Here is a 25,975-nt window from a genome sequence, read left to right on the forward strand (position 1 = left end):
TTCAGTAATAAAACTGTCTGGGACTGGGTTTTTGTATTTTGGAAGACTTTTGATTACTGTTTCAATTGACTTGCTTGTAATTGGTTTGCTCAGATTTTCTATTTCATCCTGATTCAGTCTTGTATATATTTCTAAAAATGTGCACATTTCTTCTAGGTTATCTAATTTGTATGCATAAAGATATTTATAAGAGTATATTATTATTTTCTATATTTCACAATGTCTGTTGCAACTTCATTTTCATTTCTGATTCTATTTCTTAGCCTTTTCTCCCTTTCTTCTTTGTGATCTAGCTGGAAGTTGTCTATCTCATTTGTCTTTTGGTATCATTGATCTTTTAGACTTTTAAAATACAATTTCCTTTCTTTTAGTGGCTTTAAGTTTTGCTTGCTCTTATTGTTTGAGATCTTTTTTGTCCCTTCATGCCCTTAGTGCTCTTAGCACTGCTTTGCTGTGTGCCAGAGCTTCTTTATTTTTGTTTCTTTCCAGGTATTCTTTAAATTCTTCTTTGATTTCCTCATAAGCCCAATAGTCATTCAGTAGTATGTTTTTCAGTATCCACTTCTTATCCGGTGGATTAGAATTGACTTCAGAAATATGCATAATCATGTATATTACCTTTTATTTTAGAATGACTTTTCTTCTGCTTTTCTACAAGTAAAAGATGTACTTTATAGCTTTAATGAGAACTTCTTCACTCAATGATCCAATTTTTCTGTGTCACCTTTAAGCCCCTATTCAGTGGTTGTTTTTTCTCTGTACATAAAAATTTTGTTGTCCCTTAGCATGAACATAAGCAAAACAAGCAAGCAAACAAACACGTTTCTTTGTCTTGCCATTCCCTCTCTTAGAGATACTTTCAGTGGATACCTTTTCTTCACTTATAGCATAACTTCATTCATCCTTCCATTCACTTATTTATTTTGGAAGAATTTACTGCGTACTTCCGTTGCTCTTCATAATGCTATAGAAACAGAAGAAACACAGTGTCTATGCAGAAAACATAGCCTAATAGGTAAGAAGGAAAAATCAATTAATTATATTCAGCCAGAGACAAGTTACTGAACAAATAGAAGGAACATCCAATGCAGCAGGATACTGAAGAATGGAAAAGATACTTTAATGTTCTTGAAATTGATATTTTACCAAATAAAAATCTAGATGTTTCTGCTTATGTCACTGACGTGACGTGATGTCCATTCCTTACTTAAACTACCTTTTGTGTCCAGCATTTGAAATTCACTGCTTTTTAAAAATATCTGCTAATAACCTAAATAGAAAATCTAATGACTGTCAGCTACTGAGCACTTCCAAATCTTTCCTGATTCTTTCTTCTTCAGTAACACTATGCTCCTGTAGCAGTTAATAAATGTAAACATAAACAATGCTGACCTACTATTTTATACTGTATTTTTTGAAATATATGTCTATATTCATTATTTTAAGGCTACATCAGCCATTGATGCTAACATAGCCTTTAACCCAACACATTCCAAAAAGTAAACTGGTAAAGTACATTAACCTAGAAGAATTAGTCTAGAAAGTACACAACTGTTTATTTTATCAATATGAATTCATAAACAATGCAAGTATCGCATTGTGTAAAATCAATATAGTAAGTTCCAGATACTCATGTCCCTAAAATAATCCAGATCCACAAATTACATCCACAAATTACAGAATACAACTGTTCATAAAAATAATTATAAAGTGATTTTAAAAGTGCATTATCTTTTTATATCCTTGTGAATAGCGGCAACAAACTGGCTACTTCAAGTGGTGACTGTACAGTGAAGTTGTGGGACCTGTCTAAAGGCAATTGCATTTTGACCTTTGAAGGACACAACCATGCTGTGTGGTCCTGCACATGGCATTCCTGTGGTGATTTTGTGGCTTCTTCCTCAATGGATACAACAAGTAAAATCTGGGATGTTAATAGGTAAGAAATGTTTTAAATATTATTAACCCCCACATTGAGAAATACACGCGTTAATGCTATTTTTGTTTCCCTCAGTGCTACCATGGGAAACAGTAAAAAGAAATTTCATTGATAAAGTTATAGAGAGCTACTTAAATAATCTCTGTTGAAGCCATTTCTAACTCCATTAATCTTTGTTGCTATAATAAGTTCCTTCTAAATGTAGGTATCAAGATAAAGTCTATGTAATAACGTTTGGATTGCTTCACTGGAAAGTGTTTTAAGAGTGATAAAAAAAAATACTTATTTTAATGAGTGAAAATTTTAGTACTTCCTTCCATAGGATTGCTGTTTTTCTGTATTACTAAACTAACAGTTAAATAGACATGAGTATGACAGGAATAATTACTGGCTGTATGCTTAATTTTGACATGATATTTTCCAAAACTGAATGATTTTTGGCAATTCACATTGTAAGAATTAATGCATCTTATTATATGCAAAGTCCTATAAAATATCATGTGGATATAGGTTTCTGTTTTGATTTTAAATCAAGATAGAAAAATATATTATGTTTAAAGTATTAAAATTCCTGTCATCCTTGTAATTTTTCTTGACTGTTACATCCTGTTATGTATACAAGTAGAATAAAGAGGTAAAATTAGCTCCTAAACATCCCGATTGCTTAAGCTAAGGATTATAGATCAATGATAAAATTTCTGGTCACTTTAAATATTGAAACAGTGCCAAGATTCCAAGTATAAGTTACAATAACTCCTAAAAATTTAGGAAAACAATTGTCACTGAACTATTACAACTTGTTTTATAAAAGTAAGATGGAATCACTTTAAAGGTGGACACTTGCTTTGTGATCATGTGAAGACAAACTTTCTCCATTCTTTTTTGAATAGTGGATAATGCTGGGTATTTGGGGAAAGAACAAGCATATGCTTGCAAAATTTCAACCGGTTTTCTGGGAGGATTCATTGGAAAGGGTATGTGCTGTCCTATGCATGAATTGATTATCGTGCACAGGGATGGGCCAGTTAATAGATTGTTTTCACTAAACAGCAAGGTGTCATTCCTATACTCTGCTTTTGTAATGTAGAAACTGGGATTTTTGCTTTTCCAGCCAACTCTCTGTTAGGCTTTGGCAATAGCAGGTGCTCGTAGGAGACTGCAGGGCTGGAGGAGAACTCCTTCTTGTGGTCTGTTTCCTCTGGGCTTCTGTGGACTTGCAGTTCCAGTGAGTTTCACCCTGGCAACACTTCACCTGTGTACCAGCAGTTGTTCTACTCACAGCAGCCGAATCTCATTGCCAATTTTTCCAGCACTTGCAGGAGCAGCTGTACCATGCTGTCATCAAAGACAATTAACCCAGCAATGAGGTGTCCAGGGCTCAGAGGCCTGTTTTCCCTGTTCTCCATGGTGCCTGCTCTGAGAAGAGGCACTCAGATGATTTTGCCTCATCAGAGATCATGGACTGTGAGATACAAGCAGCCAGTGAGTAGGAATTCATGATGTCTCATTTGAGGAGGGGGACAATTCCAGAATTCATGTGCAAGGATGGCACAAATATTTGGAAGAAAAAAGACCAAACTGTCAGAAATTGTAGGATGTTCACCATAATCCACTCTCTTCCGTATTTGTTGGAACTCGATTGTCTAAATCAAAATCTCCCTTTTAGTTAAGTGTAGTTATGTCACTACATTTTATGTAATAATATAATATATATAATAATAGAATATTACTTGAAGTGATATGTACCATTTCTGTATTCTCTGCCACCCACCCCACCCCCCAACCAAAGTGCTGTGGTGGGATTGAATATCAATTTCAATTAGAAATTAGAAATGAAAAAGCAGTCTTCATCCAGCTGGAAGTAAAGCTACCCCCATTCCCTACTTCCTGCTAGCCTGCAATATCCTCTGGATTCTTCAGCATAAAAAATATATATATTTTAACCTATATACATTTTTACTTTATTCTGTTATAGCACTTTAGACTTCCCAATCTTATTTATACAGGCAATTCATGAATATTTTTCGGGTGATATGCTTTTCTCTTCATTACATAGTAGTATGGTAACGAAGACAAGTCCTGCAACATCCTCAGAATTAATAGGAATGGGTAATAGAATTCTTTGTTGACAATAGATAACTGTTCAACTCCCTCTACTGGTTTTCCCTTGCTCCGTCTCACTTCCCACTATTAATGACTGCTGTAGTACTATTGGGAGCCTATAAAATCCTACTTGTCGGTAGAAATAACTGTAAGTTGAATAATTGGTTCACATGAAAGTAAATGCCTGTAAAAGTAGCTGTAAATTTAAGAAAACATGTAACTGTAGTAAAATCGTGTCTTTCCATTAGTGGAAAGCTGATTTGATGATAATGATTTCATTTAAACAATGAAAAAACACTAAGAATCTTAATTTTATAGTAGTATTGACTATTTTACTGATGGGAATCTGTGTTGCTCATTGCAGTCAGGTTTATGGAACACAACTAGTGGCTTCCATGTGGCTGAACTTACCAGTGTTTTTTCCTTTTTAAAAAAATTTCTTTATAAACCCAACAAATATGCATTAACCATTTAATCTATTATGTGCATTGTTCTCACTATAGTGGTGACTAAAACAGACAAAAATCCCTGCTGTCATATAAATGGGTTTTCTATTGGAGGCTGAAAATAAGTCAAATGAAAAATGAGCAATAATTATGTATAGTATTTATGGATGATGTATTTTATAGTGAAAAGAATATCAAAAATGGAAAGGAATGATGAGCATTGGAAAGTATTACAATTTCAAACAGGATAGTTGGGAAAAGTCTCACTCAAGCTGATGTTTGTGAACATGCCAAGAAGAGCTCTGGAAGAATATCCCAAGCTCTTCTGAATAGTGAATCCCCTGTGGTATTCACAGAACTCATGTGACTAAGGAATAGCAAGGAAGTCAGTGTGACTGGAGTAGAGTGAGCAGATGAGAGAATGGTAGAGCTAAGGCAGATACAGCACTGTGTACATATAAGGTAGAACCTTCTAGCCCATTTAAATGATTTTGCTCTTCATGAGATGGGAAAACACTAGAGGGTTTGAAGCAGAAGAGTCACATGATGTGTTTCATGCATTAGCAGAATAACTCTACCTACTGAGTTGTGAATAGGCAAATGGCAGAGAAAGAAAGATTGGGCAAGGGTAAGAACAGGAAGACCAATTGGGAAGCTATCATCATAATCCAGGCTAAAGGCAAAGAAGGTTTCAACCATCATGGAAATGGTGAAGATAATAATAATAGTTTATATTCTGGATAGATTTGAAAGATGAAGTTAATAGGTATTGCCAAGGTAGTAGTATTTGTTATAGAAAAATAAATCACCTGTTACATTTTGAGACAAGCAAAAGGCAAAAGGCTCATTCTGTTTCTACTGGAACACTGGAAATTTGTAAAAGATTTTTCCAACCAGATTTATCAACGAGCATTACAGAAAAAGTTGGAGAATGCAGAATTCCTTCTTATTGTCCATCAAAAAGAATTGAAAGTTTCCTCCTGCTTACTGGCATTTCTTCCTTCTTAGTTTAATACTTCATTGACCAATCAAAACCCCCAGGCTGGATGAAATAGAAGTCTACAGATAAAGAGAACAGTTAAAATTAAAAAAAGAAAACATGAAATACTAAGATTCTGTTGTGTTATGCTTTTAATAATATGTACTACTAATTTTTGGTGAAATAATGCACCAAGATAGACTCTAAATGGGAAAAATATTATATCTTTATTATAAAGTCATTAATAAGATATACTAAAAATCTTTATAAAAATGAAGCTTAGGGACTCCTAGTGGCACAAGGGGTTAAGTCTCAGCACTGTGAAGTTATAGGCAACCACTGGAGTTTGATCCTAGGTCAGGGAGCTGACCCGCATGGCATAACAGCCCTCTTTTGTCTTGCCCACTGCTCCCCTCATCAGTGTATTTCAGTCAGTCTGCCTGTTTTGCTCCCCAATCTGTTTCTCGTAAATCCTCTCACCAACTCCTTGTACCTCCGGCCCTTACCCCAACTCTTGTAGGCATAAGTAAATAAAATAAATCTTGAAAAAATGAAGTTTATTATTTACAATATAAAATTTTTCATTAATATATGCTATGTTTTTTATGATTCATTTACAAAGTTGGATATATAAGAGATGGACATATTGTCTATTAATGGTTTTAAAACATGATCATCTAAAAAGTACTAAGACTCAAGGGCAGGGATTATTGATTCATTAATACCTGTCTTGAATTGTAAAGACCCCCAGTTTGCCTTCTTATACTTGAAAAGGCACCCAAGATATACATTAATAGACTGCTAAAGCAGTACTTGAAGCATAATTGTTACATTAAAAGAAATGGTAGCATACTAAATTGACCTCTGGTGATCAATTTATTCTTTTCCATGGATAATAAATCAATTATTATATCTTCTAGGATTTCAATTTATATTCAAATGAATAGTTCCTCTTTGAAATAAGACTTTAAATGATATCTAAGTATTGTGGAACATACAAATATAGATAAGCATGAGAAAAGAAAATAACATATTTTTGCCAATATTTTTCCCTCCAAAACAGTATAGAATTAATAAGAACTGTGTATTTTATGATGAAAAATACATTAAAGTTAGTTCAGATTTCATTTAGGAAGTTTCACTATGAATCAAAAAACTCTCTCCCAATCAATATGTTTTTGTGTATCTCTTTATGAGTGCTTTAAACAACAATATCGATGGCAATAAACTTGATGTGAACATTGTTTACATCAGGATTCATGCATTTGTGCTTAATCTATGACTCCAAAACCCTATTTGTTTCAAAATCACTCATTTGAGACAACAGAAACTAAGTATTGTCATGCCCCTGAAATGTTGTGTTGGAGTTACTCAAATGACTTTCATTCAAAAAAAAAAAAAAAAACCCTCAAATATTTAATTCACTTATATTGAAATGAATTAAATGTTTATATGCATCAAAAATCAATATAAATGAAGTAAACTCATTGATAGAAAAACAGCAAACAATAAAATGTAGGTGAAATTAGCCTCCTTCCTATATTTTTAATTGAGGTAACATTGGTTTACAACACTATATGTGATTCACAGGTGTAAGATTATACCTGTTAAGATGCATGTTACCACACCATAACACCATGCTGACACTATGCGAAATTTGTCTTTTTCATGCTGACTTTTTTCCACTTAGCATAATCCCCTCGAGCTCCATTCATGTTGCAAATGGCCAGATTTCATCTTTTTGGTTTTTTGTTAAAGATTTATTTATTTATGCATACAAGAACTGTGGTACGGGCCAGAGATGGGGGTTTGAGAGGATTCACCAGAGACAGAGAGGGGAACAGAATAGGCAGACTGACTGAAATACACTGCTGAGGGGACCAGGGGGCAAGTCAGGAAAGGTCTGCTGCGCCATGTGGGTAGCTCGCTGGCCTGGGATCAAACTGGTGCTGCAGAGGCTGTGGGTAGCTTCACAGTGCTGTGCTTAGCCCCTTGCACCACTAGGGAGGTCCACAACTGGCAAGATTTCACCTTTTCTGGTAGCTGAGTAGTAGCCCGCTGTGTTTATATACCATGTCTTCCTGACCCTCTCATCTCTTTGTGAACTTTGATTGCTTCCATACCTTGGCTATTACACATAGTGTTGAAATGAACATAGGGATGTAAATAACTGTTTGAATTACTTTTTTGTATTCTTCAAGTTGAAATTGGGAGTGGAATTGCTGGGCCATATGGTAGAGCTATGTTTAAGTTTTGAGGGACCTCCATACTTTTTCCATAGGAGCTGGCCCCGTCTTCATTCCTACCATACCTGTGTGTGGGTTCCTTTCTCTTCACACCCTCCTCGGCACTTGTTCCTGATATTTTTGACTAGAAAAAGCAAAAAAAAAAAAAACCAAACATGCTGACTGGATTCATTTTATATTTATAATCTCAAGTCATACGTTGAATCTTAATGCATTTATTTTATCAATGAAAATTTCATACATTTCTCCTTTATCTTAAAATTTCCTAGCACCTTTGTTTTTCATCCTGAGGATCAGGATTTTTATTTCACTCAGCCAATGGAAGCAATCAGAAAAGAGCTATCCAATATTCCACTCCCAAATCAATCATTAATTTAATTATATTTTCTTCCTTTCCCTGGGTGTTGACTGTGTGGTTCTTCTGTTCTGCTGTATTAATCCTCATTATTTTTTTCTTAACTAAAATCATTCAGTCTGATTCTTCTAGCCATATTACTTTTCTAGTTACTATCTATAGCTTGTTTTTATTTTTCTTTCTGATCCTCACTATTGACTTACTTTTATCCCCACTTGTAGCTTCATGCTACTCACATTTTCATAAACTCCCTCTAGAGTCTTCTCTTCAAATAGCCAACCTATTATTTTATCTTTCAAATATGAATGAAGACTTTGCCCTTCTAAGAAGCCTTCCTGCCTAACCTAAATCTCTAATTGCCCCGCTTTTCTTTCCTATTTATCTATCTATTTATTTATTTATTTATTTATTTATTTATTTATTTATTTATTGTTTGCATAGAGAACTGGGGTGTAGGCCCAAGATGCAGGGGGTGAGAGGATTCACCAGAGAGAGAGAGAGGGGAACAGAACAGGTGGAAAAACTGAAATACACTGCTGAGAGAGCAGCTGAGTGAGACAGGAGACGTCTGCTGGGCCATGTGGGCCGGCTCCCTGGCCAAGGATGGAATTCAGGCCATAGCGCTGATAGCACTGCGACTTAAACCCTAGGCCACGAGGGACCCCTCTTTCCTTTTTCTTATTAGAGTTGAATAGTGTGTTTCCAAGGCCTTAAACATAAAAAATTGTATTCCTCCCTCATATAATTCAAAAGTAAAAAATTAAAACAAACAAAGCTGTGTAAGGAAGTCCATCAGAATGTGATATTTTCCATGAAAACCTCTTTATTATTACTCCACTTACATTTTGAAATATAAAATTATTTTAAAAATTTTCTCTCCCTCCCTCTTGTATATTTTCCTTTGTTCTCTCTGCCCTGTTTTCTCCTTCCTACTTTGGTGCAGCTGCTTTGCTGGTACCTTAGGCATGCTTTGTCTTCCTACTGGGTAATCCCGTACTGACTTCTATAAATAATTTGTTCTGTATCATAAAGCGTTCAGCTTTCTGCTCCAGTTCTCTTTATCTGTGTTGTCCTCCTGCTGCATCATCATCACCTGTATTTTCTATCTTCCCAAATAGCTTATGTAACCCCTAGTTGTTAACTAATGCCATGTTATCTCATCTGCCTCACATATTCCATCAGCTCTATTTTTAAATCATTATGCTTTTTTTTTAATATTCATTTTAATTTATGCATATAAGAACTGGGGTGCAAAAATATATGCATATAAGAACAGAGTTGCAGGAAGTGAGAGGATTCACCAGAGACAGAGTGGGAAGCAGAACAGGCAGATATACTGAAATATACTGCTGAGGGGAGCAGCAGGCAGGACAGGAAAGATCTGCTGTGTCCTGTTGTTTAGCTCCCTGGTGGGGATTACACTCATGCCACAGTGGCTGGCTGTAGCTTGATTGTGTGAGACTTTAACCCCTGCACCACCAAGGAGGCCCTAAATCATTATTCTTTGTAAAAATAAACTCTTGCATTCTATGTTCTTCCACATCCATTTTTGCTACAGTTGTTCTATAGATCCAAAACACTTAAATTTCCTCTGTAACTCCTTTCTCCTTAGAAAAGTACATTAAAAGAAATAGAGGCTTATTAAAATTTTATTTTTAAAGAGTCTATTTGAGCAGAAGTGGTTTTGAATTGGTCAGTGCCAGACTGGAAGTGATTAAGGCACTCCACCGGCAGGAGCCAGAGGAAAGACTAATAATGTAATGTAAAAAACAGCTTTCTTACTTAATTAATTCAACAGGTGTGTATCCTGCAGTGCCTTAACTTAAATAAGTAGCTCCTTACATCTTCTCTTCATCCATTTTCTTCTATAATAGGGTCTCCTTGGCCCTATCTTTGCATAGCCATATTGAATGTGAGCTACAGAAACTTTCTCTCTTCAAATAACTTATTAACTAACATCTGTTAGATAGAGTGATGAGAGTGTTCAAGCTAGATGAAAATAAAGCCTACACGCATGCATGCACGCACGCATGCACACATGCTTGCATGCATATTTCTGGAGGCTGGAATACTACTCACCTGAAACACTCCTTTATGATGTACAATTTCTACTCAACCAATAAATGCTAAAGATATCTAACACATTAAAGATACTTTGTCTACATGATGAAAATTTTTTTCTTTCAAAAATATACTTGTTTGCACTATGAGGCTTATGGCATTTGACCTTTTTCAGCAAAGAAAATAAGTTCTAACTGTAGGGCTGACAAAATATACTGTCTGAATATTTAACTCCAAATATCATTTTCCATGCCTACATGTGCCCTTTATTTTGATTGCATATGAAGTGTCTGAAAGCAAGTTTGAATCTGACAAAATTAAAGACACACAGATTCTATGTACAGAAATGTCCGGGCTCCTACATGCAGGGAAGGAAAAACTAAGCAGCAGATTTGGGTTATTTTCGAAAGCTAACAATAATTGAGATGATTTCTTTCTTTCCACCCCTTTAGCAAATCTTTGTTGTATAACTCTGCTTCACTAAGTACAAGCCTTACATGTGTGAACAAAATATAGCCTTCATTCAGATGACACCAAAAAATATAATGTTGGATCAGAAGTAACCGAAGCTTCTTTCACTTCATATTTCTATAGTGCGGTGACATGAACTGGCACATATTTCTTATTCATGAGATCTACTGCATGCGATGGAGGATTCACCTGAATCTTAAACTCTAATGAAGTATTAATATATTCTGGATTGGAATTAGATAAGCCAATCATATTATATCAAAGGAAAGTTTCCTACATTGACTGGTTCACAGCCATCAATGTTTCTCATTTGGATTCCAGTTTCTGTGGCCTGCGGCAATCTTTGCAAATGATCTTTCCTTTTATTCTTCTAAGAATTTAGAAGAGATTTTGAAAATTCAAGTCAGTTTGTCCTCTTCACACTGTCATATATATATATATATATTTTTTTTTTTTTTTTTTTTTTTCTGTGGGACCCTTGCCGGTGGCCGGGGATTGAAACAGCGCTGCAGAGGCTGCGGGCAGCCTCGCAACCCAGTGCTCAACCACTGTGCCACCAGGGGACGTCATATTTTTTTTTTTGTCCTGACATGTGTATGCTTTCAGAAGAGTACACATGCCTGAACACACTCATGTCATGCTTAAATCCTTCAAAATTGTTTCTTGGCATTTTGGCTAAGATCAAGTGTAAACCCTTTAAAATTGGCTAGTTGGAAAAAAGGGACATGGTCACATGGTCATTATCGTGGCTTCTCCTGGTCAAAAGGTCTCCAGGTCATTGCACTAAAGTCAGTAGCTCCTTGTCCTCCCTGGTTGCATAGATCTTAAGTCTCACTGCTACCACCTCGCTGGCCTATGGTAACAGCCTGAGTTCCATCTGGCCAGAGAGCTGACAGATATGGTGCAGCAGACCTCTCCTGTCTCACCCCCTGCTCCCCTTAGCAGTGCATTTCAGTAGATCTGCCTGTTCTGCTCTCCACTCTGTCTCTGGTGTATCCTCTTACCACCACCACCACCACCACCCATCACTGGCCTACACTCCAGTTTTCCTATGCAAAAATAAGAAAATCTTAGGAAAAAGTTAAATCAGTGGCTTCTAAAGTGTCTTTGTACCTTCTCAAGCATTTAAAAATATTCAGGATAGCGCCCCTTGGGTGTTGTTTTAATAAGTTGTTTCTTCTCTTTGGCATTGTTTTCTATGTAATACATTTGGTGTGAGTTGATTTTTATCCTTAGAAACACATTAAGTATGATCACTGAGTTTTAAAAATTATAGCCTCTTTACTCAAATATACAAGGTAATAGGGCTGAAATTCTCCTAGTTAAAATTCAAGACTCTCTAACGTGGTAAAGATGTTAATTCTCAGTGACTAAGAAAATTGATGAAAATTAAAAAAATATATAAAACCTTTTCTTCATAATTACAAAAACCTATAGTATTTAAAATTTGGCTAATGTGATGACACAAATCGTGATTCAAATAGAACCACCAATTATAATAAACTGAACTGTTTTATATTTATTTTTTAATTCATGTATTGGATTACAAGACTATGGTTCAGAGGTATAGTTTGACACCTCTTCAGATGTCTCCACAGCATACTCAGCATCAGCAAGGCTCTCAGAGTCCTCCACCACAGTCAGCTGAAGCTCCTGTCCCTTTGCTGCCTACCTTCTCTCTCCCGCTTTGGTAGCCTCAAGTCTGCAGTCATATTTCTAAGGTTTGCTTTTGGCTTGGTTTCATCTGACCCTTTGTTTTGTTCTTTTATATTCCACACGTGAATTTCACTTGGCATAATCCCCTCCAGACCCATCCATCTTTGCTCAAAGTATTTTTTATTTATTTTTTAATCACTCTGTAGTATTCTACTATATATATATACTACATCTTCTTAATCCACTCATCTGCATTTGGGTACTTAGGTGGCTTCCATTAACTTGGCCATTGTAAATAGTGCTTCAATGAATATAGGCATGCATATATCACTTCAAACTATTGTTTTGACATTTTTCAGATACATACCTAGGAGTGGAATTGCTAGCTCATACAGTAGAACTATTTTTAATGTTTTGAAAAACCTGCATAGTGTGTTCATAGGGGCGATACCAATCCACATTCACAACAACAGTGTATGAGGGTTCTTTTTTCTCACTTGTTTCTGAATTTTTGGTATGGGCCATTTTCAAAAGGTATGAGATGATAGCTCATGGTTTTTGTTACCATTTCTCTGATAAGTGATGGTGAACATTTTTTCATGTGCCTATTGACCATTTGTATGTATTCTTTGGCAAATTGTCTATATAACTCTTCTGCCCATTTTTGATTGAGTTACATGTTATGTTGTTGTTGTGTTGTATGACTTCTTTGTAGACCTTGGATATCTGTCCCTGTGTCAATCTGTATATTGTTTTGGATAAGACAGCCATATCAAAAATGTTAATTTTTCCAATTTATGACATTTTTCTTTTAACAATATCTATTGTTTTCATAGAATAGGGTCTTCACCTGCTTTGTTAAATTTATTCTTAAGTATTTAATGTTTTTTCATGAGACAGTAAATTAGATTGAATCTGAATTTTAAAATTAATATAAATATAGCAGAATTATGAAGTGTGCCTTAATTCAGTGTTGTATTAAAATAAACATGTTGCTTTAAAGTAGAGAAATATTCATGATCAACCTGGCAACACAGCAGAACCTGCCATGATTTCTCCAATTCCTAGTTTAAATACTTATGGGATATACATGGATAAAAGCTCATAAAACACAAGGTGTAGATAAGGCCAAAAAAAATACTGGATCCAAGTTTAATATATACTTTTAATTTGGTTAATGTTATCCTCACCTTTTCCAGAGCAGATTTAAACCAGTAAAGATAAACAAGAGAGCATAAATTAAGGTTGGAAAAATAAGAAAGGATAAATAATGAGGAGTGAAAATGGGACTAAATACCAACCAGCTATATACCAAAATGCATGCTATAATAATAATGCATACTCGATGCTAATGATGTTTCACTCTTTAAGCTCTAAGCTTTCAAATAGCCAAGTAAATGATAATTTTCTTTTAATTTATATAATTAAGAATGTTTGAGATACATTAAAACCTAGTATTAGGAAAAAATCCATATGATTGTATTATTAGCACTAAGGGAGGATTTTAACTGATGTTCTTCAAAGAACAGAGGCAGGTACAATAAATGATGTTCTCAACAGTATCCTTCATAATGGATGCATAATAAACTCAACAGGATGGCTGCTGATAATCTATAAAAATATTCTAAGAATGTCACCTATGATCAATAGGTGATCCCAAAGATTCCCTTTACTGTTTCTTGTAAGATAATTCTGCTAGCAATATATTATTTTTATTTATCTGGGAACATTTCTATTTCACCTTCTTTTTGAAAGATAAATTTGTTGAATGGAGATTTTGCTTGACAGGTTTTTATATTTCTTTTGGCATTTTGAATATGTCATACATGACCTTCTTGTTTCAGATAAAAAGTCAGCTAGTTAATCTTTCAGGTTCCCATGTACAACGTGAGTCTTTGTTCTTGCTACTTTCAAGATTTTTTTTCATCATTAATGGTTTTTAAACATTTTACTATGATAGGTCTGCTTGTAGATTTGTTTTCAGTCTTCTTGAAGTTTGAGTTTTAAAATTAATGTAAATATAGCAGAGTTTGAGTTTTTAGATGTATAGATTAATTATTGAAGATTAAAGTTAAAATTTGAGATATTTTTCAACCATTATTGCTCCAAATACCTCTATCTTTTCCTGCCTTATGTTAATGTCATTATATCTACGTTGGTATTCATAATGTTGTCTCAGGCCCGTAATTCTGTTTTCTTAATTCTCTGTGTTCTTCAAATTGCATAATATTCTAGTGAATATTTGAAAGTTTGCTGATTCTTTCTACTGCCCACTCAAAACTACTGTTGTACCTTCTTGTAGTTTTTTTCACTGACTGAACTTTCATGTTCAGAATTTCCTTTTAGTTATTTCTTTAGAATATCTATCTCCTTACTGACATTATCTATTGTATGACCAATGTAATCACACCGTTTTTTAATTATTTAATTATTTAAGCATGGTCATCTCTAAGTCTTCAAGCATAGGTATTGATATAATAGCGTTGAAGTGCAATATTTGAAATAAAATATTTGAACCCCTCAAAAGCAGTTTCCCTCATGTATATTTTGTTTCCCTGTGTATGCATCGCACTTTCCTGTATCTGGGCATGTCTTATTTTTATATGCAAATTGGAACATTTCAGATGATACAGTGCATATATGGGTACTCAGTACCATTTTCTTCCCTTCTCCCATCCCTCTTGAGCTTGTTGCCTTGTTTCATTAATGACTTGGGCAACTCCCCCGCTGTGTGCAGTCTCTGAAGTTACTCTGCAGAATATGCAGCCTCAGTCACAGGCGTGGTCATTGGACAGTGCCCCCCCACTCCCCCACCAACCATGACAGTGAATTTTCACTTGGCTACCTATTGAGCCAGCAAGGCACAGTGAAGGTTCCCTATGATTCAGGCAGACTGGTCAAAGAGAGTGCTGGAGCCCTTGCTGGCTTTTCAGGCTTTTCTTGAGCTTTATACCCATTATAGTGTAGCACCCAGGTACCCAACAGGCAGGGGGCTGGGAGCCGAGGGGCCTGAAGGCTGGCAGGCCTCCCAACCCCTGGTGAATCTTCACTCTTTCTGGCCTTTCTAGTGTTCTCTTGTGGTCTCTTTGATGCTGCTTCTGCTGCCATTGCTGTTTTTCTTCTACTGCTGGTATCCCCATGACCCTGCCTTTATAAGCCCAGTCTCTCAGCCCAGGTGTGCCCACATATGCATGCCCACCATAAAGGCATGCTTGGGATCTATCATTAATGCTAATGGCAGGAGGGTGGACAAGCCTGATAATTTCACTTCCCCTACACTACCTTTGACTGTTCTTTTTCTGATTTTTTTTTTTTAAATCCTTTTGCCGGTCTGTTTCCCTTGATATTACCCCCAGCTGTTAACCTCCACTGATTGGTAGCTCTTTGCTGTGTTATTTTAGAGAATATATCAGACCCTAAGTTGCTCTGCAGCCTGATCCAATTACCAGCACCATCTCTTTGCTGGTGTAGTTTTTGAGGCCAGTCCTTGAGTCAGACTCTGCCCCCAGGAGGTCTTTTTTACTATCAGTCTCTATTCCTACTTCTCTCTATTTGATGTTTTGTTTGTTATTGTCTTGTGGCTACCAGCATTCTCTTAATTGCTTACCTCCAAAATAGTCATTGTTTTCTAAAGCAACCATACACTTTAACATCCTCCTGCTTTATTCAGACCTTCAGGGAGAACTATAGAGCAATCTGTTCTTATAGTCTGCCTTTCCTCCAGGCGCCTATCTGTGCTACTGCTCTATAGCTGGGAGTGAGAACAGCTGTCCACTTCTTTTTGACTAATATACCTGCTCTATGCTGAGTGAGGTTGTTAGCCCCTGATTTTCTCAGTTTGCTGCTTCTGTTGTGGTATCTCCATGCTACAAGCAAATTGGGACAAAATTGATTAGTATCATGAGATTTAAGCCTATTGCATGTGCACAGAACTTCTACTCTATGAGTCAGAGATAGGCAGAAGAAGGAAGCCTGAGACTTCTTAACATTGCTTGCTTGAAACAGAGTTTCTGCAACATGGAACTAGAGCAGATGAAAAATGCTGGTGAGTAACCTTTCCCTCCTAGGGAGAAATTATATATAGCCCTGGGAGCTTGGAGGCTGTAGAGTATCATCTTCTTAACCATACCTATAGAACTTCTATCACACTGAGCCTCAAGGGTCAAGGATGAAGTTATAGTTAATTCCCACGGTTGATCACTGTTCTTAATGGGATTTAATAAATGCTCTTAAATAAATGTTTCTCCATAAGGGTATTCCCTTAGAAAAGTTTCCAGGGATTATACATGGATGTTATTAATAATTTTCATTGTTTCAGATTGTTTTGCTCAGGAGAGGGTATAGTAAGCACCTCATATCCCCATTCAATCCAGAAGTGCCTTTCATTCCTAATTAATTAGTTTATATATATATATATATATTTAAAATAGCTTGAGCAGAGTCATACAGCTAAGTGATGGAAATGAAAAATTAAACCTGGAAATTCTGAATCTACAGGATTTTCATCTTACTCTGCAATGAAATCCTCTGATGCCTATTATTATTTCTGAAATCAATTTATAAAAGAAATACTTGGGGCCTCCGCGGTGGTGCAGTGGTTGAGCGCTGGGTTGTGAAGCTGCCACAGCCTCTGCAGCGCCGGTTCGACTCCTGGCTGCTTCCTGGCCACTGGAGGAGAGTCCCACATGGCGCGCAGACCTCTCCTGCCACCCGCTGCTCCCCTCAGCAGTGTACTTTGTCAGTCTGTCTCTTCTACTCTCCGCTCTGCCTCTGGTGAATTCTTTCACCCTCCTGCGCTTCTGACTGTACCCAGCGCTTGTATAAATAAATAAAATAAAATCTTTAAAAAAAATAAAAAATAAAAGAAATACCTTAAAATTTGTCACATCTAGGAAATGTTTTCAGTTAAAATACTAGCTTAGTTTCAACAGAAAGCATTCTTTTTAATTGACATATAATTGACATATAACATTGTATTAGTTTCAGGTGTACCATATAATGACTCAATATTTGCATATATTGTGAATGAGCACCACAAATAAATCTAGTTAAAATCCAGCCTCTTAATTAGATATAAGTTTTTCTTGTAATGAGAAATTTTAGATTTATATGCCAGGAAATTTTCAAATATTCAACATGATATTATTAACTATAGCCATGATGTTGTGGATTATATTCCCATGATTTACTAATTTTATAACTGAAAGTTTTTACTTTTTGAGATCTTTAACCCATTTTGTCCACCCCCAATCTCGCAACCACCAATCTTTTCTCTGTATTTATGAGCTTTTGTTTGTTTACTTGTTTGCCTTTAGATTCCACATGTAAGTAAGAATGTATGTATGATATATTTTTCTGTCTGACATTTCACTTTCCAAATTGTTGTTAAGGCCCAGTCAGATAAAAAAAATTTGAGTCCATTTTTTTTTTATGACATGATATAGAAGTATACATATGTCAACTTTTCCAAATTCCTGTTTATGTTCACCTCCTCCACAATTCAGGGATGTTTTAATGCCATCTGAATGATGAATCCTTTCTAAGAAGTTTACAATTTACTGAGATCCATCAGAAGACTCAATATCTACAGCAATTATAGTCTTATAAAATATTTCTTATATAGTAATACTTGAAACTTGAAATGATTCATGGGTTGCAGAATGGATATTGGTTTAGCAGGCATGAAAACATTTATCTACTTGTACATCTCCAACAGAGCTCGTGGGTTACCGGGTGCATTGTCAATGAGCCATATAATTTAAAAGGAGCCTTTTTCTGAGCAGTAGAACTCAATAAATGGCTTACAATATTCAGTAACCATGTTGTAAACATATTTGCTCTAATCAAAGCTTTATTGGTTAATAATATAGATCACAGGCAGGGTAGATTTAGCATCTTTAAGGGTCACAGGAATTTTGGAGTGGTAAATGAATGTTGGCTTTAACTTTAAGTCACCAGTTTCATGAAGTACTAAAGAGAGAAAGTCTGTCTTTTGAAGATTTAAAGCTAGATACTGACTTCTCTTCTCTTGCTATGAAAGTCCTACATGGCACCTTCTTCCATTATATGACTATTTGGTCTATATTGATAATCTTCATGAATGAATGATCTTAGCTAAATCTACGGGATAACTTTGTACAGCTTCTACATCATCACTTGCTGCTTCATTTTGCACGTTTATGTTATGGAGATTGTTCCTTTCTTTAAACTTCATTAGCCAATTAAAATGTTTTTCTCTAGCTTCCAAATACCTTTCAGCCATAATAGAATTGAAGAGAGGGCCTTGCTCTGGGTTAGGTTTTTTGACTTCAGGAAATGTGACTGTGTTGATATTCTTTTCAGAACACTAAAATGTTTTCCTTATCAGCAATAAGAATTTTTCACTTTCTTATTCTTGTGTCCACTGGAGTAGCAATTTGAAATTCCTTAAGGAACTTTTCCTTAGAATTCTCAACTTGACTTTTTGGTGCAAGAGGTACAACCTTTGACATCTGTTGACTCTTCACATGCTTTCCGTACCATGCTTAATCACTGCTAGCTTTGTATTTCACAGAAGATATGAGACACTTAAAGCATTTAGAGGCCTTTGTAGAGATATTAATTGCCTTGATTTCAATATTGTTATGTCTCTGTGGATAAGGAGGTCAGAGGAATGGAGAACTACAGGTGAACAAGCAGAACACACAGCATACAATTCAGTTTACTGTCATATATGAGCACATTTTTATGGCTCCCCAAACAATTACAGTGATAATATCAAGAAAACTGAGAACACATAACACATTTGTCTAATATTAATGAAGAGTTTGAAATATTGTGAGAATTTTCAAAATGTGACATGGAGACATTAAGTGAACACAGGCTGTAGGAAAGATGGTGCAGGTAGACATGTGTGATACACGCTTGCTGCAAATCTTCAGTTTGTAAAAAAAAAAAAAAAAGTGCAGTATCCAGTACAATAAATTAAATCCAGTATACCTGATATGTATGAATCTGATAAGGGCTCATATCTATATTATATAAAGATCTCCTACAACACAACTACAAATGAAACCAGTAACCTGATCAAAAAATGGGCAGAAGACTTGAATAGATCATTTTCCAAAGAAGATATTCATGTAAATAAACAGATAAAAGGATGTTTACTCACTCATATTTAGGGAAATAAAAAGTAAACACCTCCCACCCATTAGGATGGCTACCATACCATCAAGAAAAAAGAATATCAAGCATTAACAAGAATATGGAGAAATTGCAAACCCTGCACATTGCTAATGGCAATGTAAAATTATATAGAAACTACAGAAAACAGCATAATGTTGCCCATGAAAATTATAAATAGAATTACTGTATGATTTAGCAATTCCACTCTTGTATTTATACCCCAAAATATTGAAAGCAGGATTTTATACAGATATTTGTGCACCTAAGTTCATAGCAGCATTATTTTCAATTGCCAAGAGGTAGAAAGAAGCCAAGTCCATTGAGGGATCCATGAATCACAATGGAATGTATTCCAACTGCAAAAATGAAGGAAATTCTGACACATCTACAACTTGACTGAACCTTTTGGTTCAGTAAAAGACAGTAAATAAAGTAAGCCTGTCACAAAAGATAAAAGTATATGATTTCACTTCTGTGAGGTGCCCAGAAAAATCGGAGTCATAGAGACAGAAAGTAGAATGGTGATTGCCAAGGACTTGGGGATAGGGAGAATGAACTGTTTAATGAGTGTAGAGTTTTAGAGCTTTAGTTTTATAAAATGAAAGAGATGGAAATATGATTGCATATCTATGTGAATACATTACTGAACTTTACACTTAAAAATGGTTATGTTAATTTTTGTGTTACTAATATTTTGCCATCATTAAAATAGATAGATATATAGACATGTAAGACTATTAAATTTAATAAAGATTTGTTCTTGTAGGAAAAAATTGTAATAAGAAAAAAATCCCTATTGTAGATATCAAAAGCAGAATCAAAACTATCATATGCTATATAATCCTTTTGGGGAAAATATTAATATAAACATTCCTGCCAGAAAGAGAAATAATTTTCTTAAAAATAGCAAAATGTTACAAATAATTTTTCTGAACTGTGTGATTAAGGGTGATTTTTATTTTCTTTGACATATCTTTACATATTTTCCAAGTCTTCAACAATATATATTTCAATCTTTAATTATTATTAAGAAATAGGCATTATTAATCTTTCTTAGATCCTGAGCAATGTTTGAATGAATTTCATTAAGTGCTACTTAGACGCCCACTTGATCGCTGTTGGCTCTGTAACTCTGTCTTTGCTTACTCTGCCTTGATATTCATTCCTTTTTTTTTTTTTTTTTAAAGATTTATTTATTTATTCATACAAGCACTGGGTACAGTCAGAAGCGCGGGAGGGTGAGAGAATTCACCAGAGCCAGAGCGGGGAGCAGAGCAGGCAGAAGGACCGAAGTACACTGCTGAGGGGAGCAGCGGGCGGCAGGAGAGGTCTGCGCGCCATGTGGGACCCTCATCCGGTGGCCGGGGAGCTGAACCGGAGCTGCAGAGGCTGCAGGCAGCTTCGCAACCCAGCGCTCAACCGCTGCGCCACTGGGGAGGCCCTTGATATTCATTCTTGATTGATCTGGTATGTGACCTATTAAGGTGACCTCTGTTCCTTTACTCACTAAGAGAAGCATGAGAGGAAGATGAAATTCACACCCAGTTACTTCCTTTTGCTCCCTTCTGACTCTAAGCTACATACAAATCCTTCAGGTCACATGAAGGTCTGGGAAATTCAGTCAGAGCTCACCTTTAAAGCAGAAAGTTTAACTGTTCTCAGCAGGACATCCCCAAGCTGTTTTAACTTTTGAATAGCTTAGTTCAAGCCAGTTCTGATTTCTCTGTCTGTATATTCAGGCAGTCTTCATTATTAAATTTTGACATTAGAATCTTTTACTATCAACCAATATAATATAGCCATTCTTAAACTCTAAGTGCATTAAAAAATACTAGTTACTACCGCTGTTTCATCAAAAATTTCCCCAGCAACACCTTCTTCATACTGAGCTCATAAAATATATTAGTCAAAAAATCTATTTCTCCTTAGTTATCCATTAGGGAATTGGTTTTCTGTCGCTTTGAATTTTACCAAATAAAACCCCTCAAATTTAACAAAGCCAAATCTTGAATGTAAATAAAAGATCAAATAGAGACCAAAAGAGAATCATAATAAACTCATGGATAAAATAATTTATAAGCTTTTAAAAATATTCAGTTACTACCATAGGTACATGGGAGGGGAACCCTTTTTATTTGTGATTCTAAGATCAAATAGTAAAATATATAAAAATATATAGACACAATAAAATATTAGCCATAAGTTTTGTGAAAAGAGGTAGATTCTACCCTTACCTCTGCTGTGATTACTAACAAGTAAAGTAAAATAATTTAAAATTATTGTCACAGTTTTTTTATGTTTATTAAGCAAGCATCTTAATTTTAGGTTAAATATATTGTGGGAGTATAGTGTTGTTCATGGGCTTTATGCACATTTTATTATATGTGGAGGCTCTTTCCATAATCACGTGTATACTACATTTAGCCAATTTTATGGAATTTGAAGGACAATTGCATCACTTTATGTGATAGTAGGGAATTATAATGGTTATGCTTTCTTTTATGACATACCAATGATAGATTTAATCACCGACTATTAATGTATTCCTTTGTGTAGAGGTAGTACACTACTATGCCCAACATATTATATGAAGCTGTCCACGTAGCAGTCTCAATCCATTGATTTATCTGCAGTTTCAAAATATCAACCACTTCCCTTTGAACTTATTCTTATCAGGCTTCTGCTGATAAAACAGAAAATTTACTGAGCTTAGATTCAGAGAAATTGAATTCAAATCCTATATCCTTGGGCAATGATTTAACTAACTTTTTAACTTCACTTTCATTTTCTATGTTATGAGAAGCTATGTATTTGAAATTGCCAGTCTTAGATTTAAATCCTGGCTCCATTTATTGTTACTGGGTGTTTGACATTGGACATATTTCTTGATTTTTGTGAACATCAGCACTACTTTGTGATATGGGAATCATAGTCCTATCGCCTTAAGAAAAACACATGAAATAATGAATATGAAAGTGTTTTGCAAGTTGCAAAGCTTCATTCTGACAATTGTACACAGCACATATATATTCAATGCCTATTTTTATGTTGAGTTTCCTTTCCTTTGAAGTGCTCAGATCTTTTTTGAGGAGGCAAATATAAGTAATGTTCATTCAAAGAGTGAAATAATATACAGACTTGCAAAGAACTACAGGAAGCTTGCCGAGAAACAACATTCTAAATTAGCATGGAAGACATGATGAAAGTGGTGGCTTTTAAGGTGAGGATTTAGGGAGCTGCAGATGGAGGGAAAAGCATGAATTTTTAACAGTAGCAAGAAGTACCACTGCTATGGAGTAATGCAAAATTGACTTTGCCTAGTAGGACATAGGTGGAAACTGGCAGGAACTGAGGTTTGAGAAGCATTTTGAAACAAATGACAAAAAGCCATCAAGGCCAAGCTGGGAGCTGGACCATCTCCTTGGTTGGGTAGGGTATCCATGAGAGCTTTTTAGTGATTCTTCACATTATGGCAAGTTGATATCTATACCTTATACTTTTTTTTTTTTTTTTTTTTTTTTTTACTTCAAGTCTATGTCTGTAGAAGATGCCAGGTAGTAAATTTCTAAGACCAAACTCCCTGAACTCCAGTATTACAATGTAATGAACTGAGGGGGGCAAAATACAGAAAATTTAGCCAGACTGATTAAAATTACTTAGTTTTGGGCCTCCTCGGTGGCACAGTGGGTTGAGCGCAGCACTTTGAAGCTGTCCTCAGCCTCTGTAGCATGGGTTCGATTCCTGGCCGGCCAGGGAGATACCCACATGGCACGACAGACCTCTCCTCTCTAACCTGCTGCTTCCCCTCAGCAGTGTATTTCGGTCAGTCTGCCTGTTCTGCTCCCTGCTCTGTCTCTGGTGAATCCTCTCACCCTCCTGTGCCTCGGACCTGTACCCCAGTTCTTGTATAAAAACAAATAAATCTTAAAAAAAATTGTGAAAAAGATGGCAAACAGTAGTGAAATGTTGGCAGTCAAATAATACAGAAAGTTTGTAATAGTACACTGTTGATGAAAATGACTGTGAAACTACTTTTTTAATAGGATCTGCACACATGGTTTGATTGGAAAAAATGCATCTTGGTATCATTGGAATATTAGATAGATGCCTTTGTTCCAACTAGCCCAGAGAAGTCACATAATATATGCACACATGTTTAGCATACAGAGTAAATGCTCAGAATATATGTGTGCTGAGTGAAGTTATGGGATAGAGTGCATTTTCCCACTAAACTCACATAATTACCTCTTTGGTTCATAAAACTGACAGGATTGGCCTAATTTTCATTAAGCATGACTGTAGTTTTCCTACATTAATCATATTAATGTCATACTTGTTTTGATGCCCAACAAAGTGATTAGGTTGTTTTTGATAATAGTGACTATAATATGTATATTAACATTGGTATGTGTTTCATTCCATTTTTCATTTCAATTTAAATCTAATCAACTGATAGTGCTCTAGTCAGGTAACTAGCAATTAAGAGCAACATCCTTTTCCCTAATTTTATCATTTGAAAACATGGTTTTAATAATTTTAAAAGATTAATCAGAAATTTTCAAGAAAAATCAGGTTGTTGATGTACTGAATCTAAGAATATATTGAGAGTATCTTTTCAGTTATAACTTTTATTAGGATAAATCTACATACTGCTAAGTGGATTAACTGCTTTTTACTTTCATATTGAACAATGTTATACTCTTTAAAATGATTTATGGAATATTCATATGTATGAAACTAAATGATATAATTCTTTAGAAATTCTATCTGTCATTTTCTACTCATATAATTAGTCATGTAATAGTTGAATGTAAAATCAGTGCACTATAGGTTTTTCTAGAATGGTATAGTATAATAAAATTTGCCATTTTAGCCATTTTTAAGTATATAATTTTCATGGCACTAATTGCAGTTACAATTCTGTACAACCATTACCAGAATCCATTTCAAAATATTTCATCAAAGGTTTGAAAACAGGTATACAAACAGATACTCATACATATGCATATGTTTAAATTTTGAGGAGCTACCAAACTTTTCCACAGTAGCTATACTCTTATATTCCTAATGTACAAGGGAATGTACAAGGGTTCCAATTTCTCCATATCTTTGCCAACATGTTTTTTTCTTATTTTTTGATTATTGCCATCTTAGTTAATTTTAAGTAGTATCTGGTGGTTTTGAATTTTTTCCCTTCATGACTGACATCTTTTCATATGCTTATTGATCATTTGTATATTTTCTTCAGGAAAAAAAATTACTATTTAAGACCGTTTCCTATTTTTAACTTTTCTTATTCATTGAGTTGTACACATTTTTTTAATTCTGAACATTAATCCCTAGTATCAATCTTTTAGGAGGCTACAGATAGGTTAGAACAGACAAACACAAATGACTGTTTTAATAAGGTCTGTTCTTCTCCCTCCAGAAGTAGGGACCAGGTGTCACAGTAGGAACATGGGCTCCCAACTTCAGGATTGCAGGGAGTGGGGAAGGACAAAAAAAAGATGTGACAACTTTTTCCTACCATTTTAGAGTTGGCTTTTTCATGATTCAGCATTTTCTTGGTTAGTGTATACCTTTGACTATTTATTCTTGAGTTGTAATACAATTGATTCTGATTTTCTGCCTTTTTTTTTCCCCAATGTTTTTGTGAAGAAACAGGTATTTGGAGTTAGCTACTTTGTCATTTTGCTGATATCCCACCCCTGTACTGTAGGTTCATATTCTAACTGGAGTCAGTGGAATTAATCAACAATATGACAAGTATTGTATGAGGTGGAAGATACACAGGTAGACGATTGACACTTAGGGTATTTAGAGATTGATATGAACATTTATCAATTTTTGTTATATAGGGCAGTTTATGAACTGCATTAAAATAAGGCAATTGGGAAAGGATTAATAGTGATAGCTTTTAAGATGAACTTTTTTTTTTTTTAATTTTCTAGAGGCATGTCTTATTTATTTATTTATTATTTGTTTGTTTGTTTGTTTGGTTTATACATGCACTGGGTACAGTCAGAAGCGCGGGAGGGTGAGAGAATTCACCAGAGCCAGAGAGGGGAGCAGAGCAGGCAGAAGGACCGAAGTACACTGCTGAGGGGAGCAGCGGGTGGCAGGAGAGGTCTGCTCGCCATGTGGGACCCTCCTCCGGTGGCCGGGGAGCAGCCGGGGATCGAACCGGCTGCAGAGGCTGCAGGCAGCTTCGCAACCCAGCGCTCAACCGCTGCGCCACCGGGGAGGCCCAAGATGAACTTTTTTATAGTGGACTATATATAATGGAGAAAATGTTCAACTGGAAGTGGCACACACATACTATAAGGAATGAGAAATATCAATCGGACAAAGAAGAATCCTGTTATATAGGTCTATAGGCTATTTGTAGACTTTTGGAGGAAGATAGAGCCAGATAATGGAAACTATGTCTTTATTTTATTCAGAAAGCAATAAAAACAAAATCTTTTAAGTGAAGAAATACCATGATTAAAGCTACTCTTCAGAAGCTTAGCTTGGCAAGGTATTAAGACTATAAAACTGTGGGTTGAGTTGCTA

General features: G+C 35.4%; 1 protein-coding gene across 2 annotated transcripts in view; it reads left to right on the plus strand.

Annotated features, from left to right (window-relative positions):
- Positions 1–25,975, plus strand: part of SPAG16 (sperm associated antigen 16) — a gene marked incomplete at both ends in the record, with an annotated part of 714,501 nt that overhangs the window by 361,359 nt on the left and 327,167 nt on the right. For both annotated transcript variants that reach the window (XM_084253918.1, XM_084253919.1), the window contains one exon: positions 1,754–1,939. In XM_084253918.1, the coding sequence (XP_084110044.1) occupies positions 1,754–1,939 (186 nt within the window). The remainder of the gene's footprint in view (positions 1–1,753; positions 1,940–25,975) is intronic.

This window comes from Talpa europaea (genome assembly GCF_964194135.1).
Source record: "Talpa europaea genome assembly, chromosome: 1".
In the NCBI taxonomy this organism is placed as follows: domain Eukaryota; kingdom Metazoa; phylum Chordata; class Mammalia; order Eulipotyphla; family Talpidae; genus Talpa; species Talpa europaea.